This window comes from Camellia sinensis, chromosome 10 (assembly GCF_055761805.1).
Source record: "Camellia sinensis isolate YWXY chromosome 10, ASM5576180v1, whole genome shotgun sequence".
Classification (NCBI taxonomy): Eukaryota; Viridiplantae; Streptophyta; class Magnoliopsida; order Ericales; family Theaceae; genus Camellia; species Camellia sinensis.
In genome coordinates, this window is record NC_138970.1 from 20509512 (window position 1) to 20519907 (window position 10396).

Sequence of the window (10396 nt, forward strand, 5' to 3'; positions counted from 1 at the left end):
AAAAACATAATTTTTTTAAATTTCGAGGAGGGACATTTGCCTCTCTTATGCCCCTTCTCGGTCTAGTGTAGATTTGTTTCACTAGAGAAGCTATAATTCTAATAGAATAGACATTGAAAGCAAAATCATAGTTCATTATAACAGAAATCTTAAGAACATATAATATTTACACACATAAAAACCGAATGTAGAAAAAATCACAAATACTCGCATGAAGTTTATGAGTTGACTTAATAATCACTACACTTATTCTGAAAACACATTCACTCTCACTCAGATTAATACAAACATAGAAACTGTCTACATATGCAGATGCAGAATATTTTGTTGAAATGAAAAAATGGAAGCAAACAACATCATATCAATGTCGGGATGGGGATGAGGACGAAGTAAGAATAGTAATTAGGGAAATGACAGTCTGTGTGAAAGTAAGGAGGAGGAGAAAAGCAGCTGCAATAACCCATATATTTTTGAAGTAATCACGCTTCAATGAAGCTACTACTCTATTCCACCATCTCTTGCAATGAGCATTCACTTTGCTGCACTGTTCAGCATAGTAGAACTGCTCTTCAATGATTCTGCCATTACCTAGGTTGTTGAACATAAGTGCCACCACTTCGTCATCACCAAGCCAGTTTTCAAGAACTTCATGGCGACGAAGTTGGGTCACATCTTCTTTGCAGTTGATAAGTAGATCCATCAAATACGTATAATCAGTGAAATATTTGGGTTTGTCATCTGAGGAATGTTGTTCATAGGCAATGATGTTTCGGAAGAATGTCTCTGTCGAATCAGTGACTTTGAACTTTGGTATTTTAAAATGACCATGTTCAAAGCATATATCAAACATGCTGAGGTTGAGCCCATCATTATCATTCTGTACAGCCTCGAACTTGACACCAGCATCCTGAAGCTCTATCACACACGGCATTTGAAAGCAAGTTGTCTGATTCTTGTTTTGGTGGTTATTTGATTCATCTCTGGAGGAGGAGGGAAGACAAACATTATGCACCAAGTCAAGAAAATGCTTGCTTTCAGAGACGGACGTATTTTCAAAATCGATTTTGGAAAAGTCAATCTTGCCTGGTAGCTGCTGAATGATAGGAATCATAGCCAACTTCGTGAGGTGGGGGTGAGGGTGAGGGTGAGGGTGATTCAGGTTTGGATTTTGGATCACTCCCACGCCGTAGCTCATGTCATAAAATTCAGATATAACAAAGAATGGAAGTTGGTTTTCAAGTAACATCAAGTCATTGCAAATCTGTATACTCTTCCATGATAGTTTGACTTCATCACCCACATGTGATTGTTGATGTGCACCCTTGCGAACACGAAACTCAAACATACCAAGAAGAAACTCAATAACAAAGCAAGCATCATATAGCATCATTTTCACAAATTCATCACTATCGAGGTGGTCAACTGGGTCTGCATAATACTTGCGAACTCTTTCTTCTAATTTCTTCATAGAGTCTAAATAATCCTCCTTACGCAGATTGTTGTTACGTTGAAGGAGCAATTCCAAATAATGCTCTTTACGTTTTTCCATAGCAAGTAGTTTGGGTTGACCACGGTGGTAAGGCCCTATCGAAATTAGGATAGGTGTGTATGCCTCTTTATTTGCCTTACGCAATCCTTCATGCACCCTGAAAATACAAGCTGCTTCATCTGCCAAAGCTTCTGTTTCTTCAATGTCCATGGTATGTTGTTCCATATTATTATCTATTAAATTTAAAAGATAACAAGAAATCACCAACCTAAAACATTTATTTATAATTATTATTTGCATATGTAGCTTTCACGTAGTGATTTCCATTGTATACAAAAACTTAATTTATGCATAAATTTGTATTTATTAATTACAAGTTTAAATAAATGGAGTCTATTTTTATTATGGATAAATTGCAAATACACCTCTGAGATTTATTTAAATACGAATTGACTCATGTGATTTTAAAAATTACATCACGCCCCTTTAAGTTGCTAATGGGATAACAAATGACTCATTTTATTAATAAATCATCAAGTCAATTAATAATTTTAACTAATGTCAGAAATATATTTTAATTAGCAATTCAGATAATTTTATTATTTTAAAGAAGAGTAGTTAGAAACAGTTTTTTAATCTTTTACTATAGTATCACTCGATTTGGTTTTGATTTTTTAAAAACTATTTTTTAAGTTTTCTATTTGTATTTTTTTACATTTCCATCAATTTTTTGTACTTTTTACATCTACTTAATTTAGATACACTTAAAAAGTATAAAATTTGTATAAAAATCTTTCAAAAATTCATTAAATATAAAAAAAGATATAATATATATATATATATATATATTCCGTACATTTTGTATATTTTTTTCATATTCAATATTTTTTTTATAAAAAAAGTGCACAAATTATATATGTTTTAAGTGTATCTAGATTAATTAGATGTAAAAGGCTAAAAAAAATTGATTAAAATGTTTTAAAAAAATCAATGAAAACAAAAAAAATGGATTGAAAATTTTTTTTTAACTATTTTTAAAAAATCAAAACTGAAAATCTATTTCCTAATTAAATAATATAAAAATTAAAATTAATATTTTGTACAGAGTTAGGCTGAGCCTAGCCGAATCAAGATAAAATCTTTATCTCAAATCTAACTCGAAAATTAAATAAGTTCGAAATTTTAACTCAACTAAACGCAACTTTATAGTTTGAATAAAAAAATAAATAATTAGACCGGACTAACGTTTGTTTTCAAAATTGGCTAAAATAATAAAAAAAATCAATTCTTTTTTTTTTAAGTCCTTTCATTAAAAAAAATAAATTAAATAATCAATTTTTACAATAACCTTAATATTGTGTTTGGTTCATGAATTTAGAGAAAGAGATTTTGCAAAAGAAAGAAAAAGATAGGTAAAATATAAATGAAATATAATTACATATCACCTAAATTTTGCACACATTTTTCCTTTTCTTTTCAAATTCCTTCCCCAAATCCATGAACCAAAGGAAATCAAAATGCAATCTCACTCTTTGTTTGGTTGGAGGATTTGTTGAAAGAAATGGAAAAAGAAATGAAAATACATTCTCACTTTTTGTTTGGTTATAATAAAAATATATGGAAAAAGAAAATGAGAGCACAATGCAATCCTACTTTCTATATTCACTTATGCTATGTTTGGTTGAGGGATTTGGGGAGAGATTTGAAAAGAGAAAGGAAAAAGGTGTGTGAAATTAGGTGAAATTTACGCATGTTTTATTCATATTTCACCTACCTTTTCCATTTTCCTTTCCAAATCATTCCTCAAATCCCCCAACCAAACACAGCATTAGACTATTTTCTTTCGCTATTTTCCAATTTAACCAACCATGACTTGAAATTCGAATCCTATCAATTATTTCTTCTTTTTTTCTTTCTATTTAACTTTTCCTTTTTATTTTCATTATCAAATCTTTTAACCAAACACAATTTATGTAAATTGGACACCCATCGAACCAATAGCCACCCTACCTACCCTGATCAAAACCCACCACAGCCCAGACGTGCTAAGTGACTTTCATTTATTTTTATGATCTTCTTTTTTCTTATATCTATCAATATAAGAATCTCTTCGGTTGAAATGGTGCGTTTTTATTTTTCCACAATTATTCTCAATAAATGATTATATTCTTTTCAAATATTATGTATCATATACGTTTTATAATTAAAAAAGAAAATTATATAACTCCATATTTTTTAAGATATAATGAAAAAAAAAAAAAAAAAACTCATAACCAAATACTATATGAGACATAATAAAACATATCAAAGTAATGTCATAACTAAAGAAAAAAATGACATAACTAAGATTGCATATCGTAAGAAGTGTGTATTGTAGAATTCTTCTACATATACAATAACAAAACAACAAATATATATATATATATATATATATATGGAATCAAAAACTAAATATAAATACCTGACAATGTTGGTTGACAGAAGAGATGATGTGGAGATGATATTATTCAAATCAAATTGGACCAACTATTATTGATAGACAAAAAGGAGTAGATCTTTTGTTAAATTTGAAGTCACAAATAATGTTTCCTTGCAACTAAAATATATGAATAATGACTAGTTAAATAGACCTTTCAAATTCTTTACTTACTAAAGAGATGGAGGGAAGTTCCATAATCAAAGTAAATAATAAATTTTGAAAAGTTAAAGATGCTTTAAATCAGTTCACAAGTAATATATTGATTATGTTTCTTGGAAATTACTTTAAAGTATCTTTTAACTTTTCAAAATTTATTACTTGCTTTCCTTGTTGGACTTATCTTTTTATTCTAGACTTATAAGTTATTTTTAAGTCATATTTGAATGACAAAAGTTTTTAGGGGAATGAGAAACTCATTGCTAGTAATGGAATTGGTAATAATAAAATCCATGTATTAAAGTTATTTGGGCATTGAAACCCCCCCCCCAAAAAAAAAAAAAAAAACAAAGAAAGTCATTTAAACATTTGGTTTTGTTGGGAATCTGAAAGTAATATAATTTTAAATATTGTGGTCCAAATTATTACTTTTTTACACTTAAATGGTTAAAAAACATATGAGATATTTATTATTAAAGTCAGAGAAGACTAACTAAGGCACTTTGTTGTCTATATGTATGAATATGAGGTTATATGTATGGTATACAAAAGGGGGTCTTCAAAGCAATATAAGTACTTCAACGGAGAAATGAGGGGATTTAGTTGAAAAAAAGCAAAAGAGAAACAAGGGGGCAATTTGAATTTCTTTCCTAACTTTTTGGGTAAAAATAGAAAATTTTAAATTTTGAAGAGGGGCAGCTGTCTCTCGTGTAGATCTGCCACTAATTTCACTAGAAAAACTAAAATTCTAATAGAATGGACAAAGAAAGTAAAAATCATAGTTATTCTAATAGAATTTCTGTTAGCAACTTAAAATCCGAACGCAGAAAGAAATCACAAACATTCATGTAACGCCCCAAATAAATACAATAAATCACAACTCATAAGCGGAAAAATAATAGAAGCAATATACTTTCATTCATCAGAGACCAACCATATACAAAATGTGACACATGCGATATACATTCATAAATGGTTCATCCTGAATCTATAGTATGTGTTACAAGTGATAAAGACATGAAAGTTAACAGATATTCTCATGCCTTAATGGCTTATATCTTTTCAAAGCCGTGTCCAATACATATAAAGCCCTTGGCTAGAATTAAAACAATTGGCACGATACAAAAAGAGAAGCCTTCAACTCCTTTTCCTCCTAAGCTATTACCTTGGCGGAGGCATGTCACCAACACCTGAAAATGGTTTTTCCCAAGTAGGGTGAGCCAAAGCCCAGTACAAATAATCTATCACAATATATGAGTCTTAACAAAGGCATAAGCACAATATGCATATAAAATGCCTGTGACAAATCATTCATATTCCGCAAAGTCATGAAGTACTAAATTTTATATCTCAATGCATTATTCTTTAATTCATTTCAGTCAATTCATTTCATCTTAACTCATGAGCCAATTTCATTATTTTCCAAACAATCTAACTGAGACTACAACTCAGTGGTTCTCTAATCAACACAACTATCACGCAAACACTTCAATTTGCCATTTTATGGAAATTTTGTCCGCAGGAATCGGCACTCGTGTATACACGCGATTTTGGGACTTTCACCATGGACACACAGGCCAACTTAATTTAATAGAGTCCATCCCCATTCTCCTCCCAAACATGGAATACGATGTATTTAAAACACAGTCAATTCACATAATCCTTATACAATTTCTACAACAATCATATCTATCCTCCACCAATAGCCCAATACAGATATTTCTAAACAGATATTCAATTTCAAGACAGATAATTTATTCAAATTCCATAGATGAGTGATAATACATATTCTTCTCTCCCCTTTATGTCAACATCCTTTCAATTTCACATTTTTAATACCAATTCCATTTATTTATACAAAGTAAATATTTGAAACATTTTAAGGCAAACTTCCTCTTTCCAAAATCAACTATGTTGCCACAATATAGCCTCATATTCAACCCCATAACCAATTATTACTCATTCCCTTAGGAACCCCTCTTTTGATTTAATACCCAAAACCTAGCAACCCCAAATTTCACAATTTTTACACAACAACTAATAACTAAGTTAAAAATCATATAAAAGTGTAGAAAATCCCTACCTCAAGCTTAGAAGATCAAGGAAACAAAGGAGAATCTTCAAAGAAGCTCAAACGCAAATCTATTTGAATCAAAAGCGAGCCCTCGGCGTGCTCCACCTTTTTCTCAAAGATACTAAGGTCTAGAACTCAATGGATCTAGGTGAAAATGAAGAGAGAGAGAGAGAGAGAGAGAGAGAGAGAGAGATCTAGGGTTTTTGAAAAGTATAAAGAGAAAGAGAGATGAAAAAGTGATATAAAATGTCACTTTTACAGATTGAAATACGCACAGTTCGCTCGAGTGCAAGAAGTGACGCTCGAGCATCAAACACAATAAGTTGTTCCGCTCGAGCACAAGACGTGACGCTCAAGCGCTAAGACACAATAAAGAAGACCATCACCGCTCGAGCTCAAGAAGTGATGCTCGAGCGTAAAAAACACACATCCAGAAGTTTTGCAGACAACAGACCAACGCTCGAGCACAAGAAGTGGACGCTCGAACTGAGCCCGCTCGAGCGCAAAAAGCATCGCTCGAGCATAGAATACATTCACCCAGTAGTTTTGCAGACCTACAAAAAGTACTGAGAGTTTGCAAAGCCCACTCGAGTGCAAGAAGTGTCGCTCAACCGGAGGAGCAAAATTCTGGGCAACAAAAGTTTAGAATTTAAGCAACCAACCTGTCCCAAACACAACCACAACAACCCAAAAGACAAACCCAAATGGCAACAAGGGGAATAAGAGATGAACAACAACATTAAACCATGAAACCTGAGTCTGGAATGCAGAAAAGGTCGGGTCAAAACTAGAATCGCTATAATCTTCTCCCCTTAAGGAATTTCATCCTCGAAATTACAAATCAAGTTCAACATCATGACTTATCCTCCAGTCATTCATTCTCACTAACCCAATACACACGTTCCGACACTGAAGTACAATTCATATATTCCAAAGACATTTACAATGTTTTATGTTAAACCCAAGTTCCCAAAATTTACACAACATATACAATGTTTCCAAAAGTGATACAACACATACAATATTCCATATTCTCAAAACATATACAATGCTTATATTGAATCCATGTCTCCAAAGCATCCACAACATTTACAATGTTCTCGTATCTTTAAAACATATACAATGCTTTTACATTTCATTATCATAATCAAAATCTCAATATATGTTCAAACACCAACAAATAAGTTCGGATATTTCTCTCGGACTTCCTGTAGCTCGACTTTTCGTGTCCCTTTTCGGAAGACGAATAGCCCTACAATATCGGACTCCCACGGTTCTGAATCTAATCTCACAAGTGCAATGTGAAATAGATAAACACCAAAGAATCCAAATCCGGCAATTCTTTTGGAAAATCAATGTTTTGAATCAAATGCCAAAAATGGACTACTTTGCCAGATTTACAAAGTCACCACCTGAATATTTTATTTTTGAGAAATTTAGGAAACCCGTGACTCGTGCCAAAGGCCACTTATCCATCATCACCAAAGTGTCTTGGTTCGGGAACTTAGGTACAAAAGGGGAAGGTCATGAATTGAGTACCCCACTCGCCCGATCAAAGATCAGCCTCTACTAATCATGATGTAATTCTTATTTACATTATATGCTCTTGTTCTGGTTATTAGGCTAACTTTACTATGTGATACATACAAGTATAGACTTATTTTACAAAAATTGGAACACTTGATTCATGTTTGTTTTGAAATTGTTCCGAATATGTACTACTTGAAAAAGTGATCACGTATGAACATTACTCAAATTATTCCAATTCAAGCAAATAGCCTTTATCCACAAGCATTCAAGCAGTTTATCAATTAAGCATTTAGCCTCATGGCAAGCATGCTAGACATGGCAACAATCACACTCATGCAACATGCTAAAGCAAATAAAAGCTTACCTAGTACTTCAAGCCAAAAGAGAAACTAGTTAGAAAAATGTATGATCTTGACTATGCAATATAACTAATACAACACATACAATGTGCAATTAATAGGCTCAGCTACTAGCATGGCATGCAAGTCAATTCAAGACATGTGATAGTGCATGTATTCAAGTAAGGAGTTTGAAATTGACATTTGAGTAATATGATGAGCCGAAATTTTATGCATGCAAAATAAATTGATGCAAGTCATGGAAAATGTTTAAGGGAAATATGATCTTTATATACTATCCATCATAAGCAGATAAATAAAAAGGAGAAAGAATGATGGTTGGAAGACATACAAGTTTATTACATATTTGTCCTCGCTCAGGAGGGTTCGAATGTCTGAGTGTCCAAATTAACTACTTATTACAAATCCAAATGAATAATAACTAAAGGGCTGTCTAATTTATTACAACAATAGTATATATGCAATGATCGCGAGATGTTCCTCGGAAACCACTCTGTCTACCTTACTGAGAACTGTTCTGTTTCACCTTCAGTCACTGTTGGTAACCAAAAGTGTACGGTTTGCCATATATTGGGGTCTAGCTGGCCCGCAATGAAAACTTGGTCGAGCTCAAATAAATCCGACTATGCCTTATTTCTTTGCAGAAGACTATTTATTTGTGCCTGAGGTGAAAACAGTACAGACAGGGTGTTTCGAACTCAGCAGAAATATGCCATTACTGAGAAAGAATATTTCGTTTGCTGACATCAACGCGCGTACGCAAAACATGCAAAAAAGAAAGGAAAAACATAAATGCATGGATACGGGGGTTCGAACCTCTGTCCTCAGGCTCAGTCTCCCAGTCCTTAACCACTAAGCCAAACCACTTAACCAAGCCACTCTTGTGACAAAAAAATTCAAACAAATATATATATAATACATAGGTATACAAGACATATATACATAAAACCAAAAAAAACAAAAGAAACACTCGTTGCTATGGGGTTTCGAACCTTTGACCTCAGGTTCAGCCTTTCAATTCTTAAACGCCGAACCGGACCACTTAACCAAGCCACTCTTGTGAAAAAAATATTCAAATAAATATATATAATACATAGATATACAATACATATACATATATGTATACAACTCTCCCGCCTCTCTTGTTTCTGTCTCTCTCTCTCTCGTCGAATGCCGCGCCTGACATGCTTGACACGCGGCTTCGAATTTTGCGTCAGCAGGTCGACAAATTGCCTCGGCTTTCTCACCCTCTTTGTCTTTCTCTTTCATCTTCTTCTCCTTCTCCTCTTCTGTCTTCTTCTCTTCTATCTTCTTCTTCTTTTCCGTCTTCTTCTTCATCATCTCTATCGTCGTCTTCTTCATCATTCTTTTCTATCTCTTTCTTCTCTTCCGTCTTCTTCTTCAACACTCCTTGAGAGAGATAGAACAGAGAGACTGAGAGAGATAGAAAGGCTGTCAAAACTCAATCTGCTCTCTACCATTACTCGGTGACTCCTTTCTTTTACGCCTTTCTCTGCTAACTTATGGCCTCGTCCCGTCCCCTTACTCTCTTTCTAGACCTTAATGATCCCTTAAGCTGCCCTAGACAGAGTGCCCTTGCTCTTACTCTGCCTAACCTTCCTACGCTGTCAGTTGAGCAAATAATGGCAGCTCAATCTAACATTGAGGCCAACCACTACACGCTAAAATCCTGTATGTAGACAGTGGCTGCGGTCTCCAACTTATCCCATCGACTACAGAACAGAACAAGTGAGGTACACCGACTAAACGCCCAACTTTCTCTACTTCAACATATGTACAAAGATGCGCGAGCAGAGATCAGCACCCTGAAGGCGGAAACGGAAGGCCACCGTCATGGTCCGATTCGGAGTTTCGCCGTACTCTGCTTTTGATGATCAGCAGGGAGTCAACTCTCTCGGCAGTCTTGTAAACACTGAGGTTGGGCCTTCAAGGGTCTCCCAAGACGAAATCGAGATAAAGAAATCAACGGGAGAGTCGAGCAAGTGAGGTCGGCGTGTGGCTGTCATCAGAGAAGAAAAAAAAAAATCCCTCTCTTTTCTTTTTCTTTTTCTTTTTTTTTTTTTTTGTTTTTTTGTTGTTTGTTTGTTTGTTTGTTTGTTTTTGTTGTATATATGCTTGTACAAATTTGATCAGGGTTAATCCCTGTTATTAATAAAACGAGTTTGTTTTTGTGCAAATCCGAATGACAAATCCGAATGGTATGAATATTTGGCATTTAGGAATGGTTGTATTTCAATAAGTTCTGAACTGAAAATTGAGCCTCTCATTGATCATAACACGAAACAAAA

General features: G+C 33.7%; 1 protein-coding gene across 1 annotated transcript; it reads right to left on the reverse strand.

Moving 5' to 3' along the window:
- Positions 1-212: 212 nt before the first annotated feature.
- LOC114301202 (UPF0481 protein At3g47200-like) lies at positions 213-4070 on the reverse strand. Its single transcript, XM_082893340.1, has 2 exons — positions 3951-4070; positions 213-1722 (listed from the first exon to the last, which is right to left on the reverse strand). Exon 2 carries the CDS (start codon positions 1712-1714, stop codon positions 362-364), a length of 1353 nt encoding a protein of 450 aa, XP_082749466.1. The 5' UTR covers positions 1715-1722; positions 3951-4070; the 3' UTR covers positions 213-361.
- Between the last annotated feature and the right edge of the window lie 6326 nt (positions 4071-10396).

Coding starts and splice junctions, on each gene's coding strand:
- LOC114301202 (XM_082893340.1), bottom strand. CDS start 1,714: ATGGAACAACATACCATGGACATTGAAGAAACAGAAGCTTTGGCAGAT.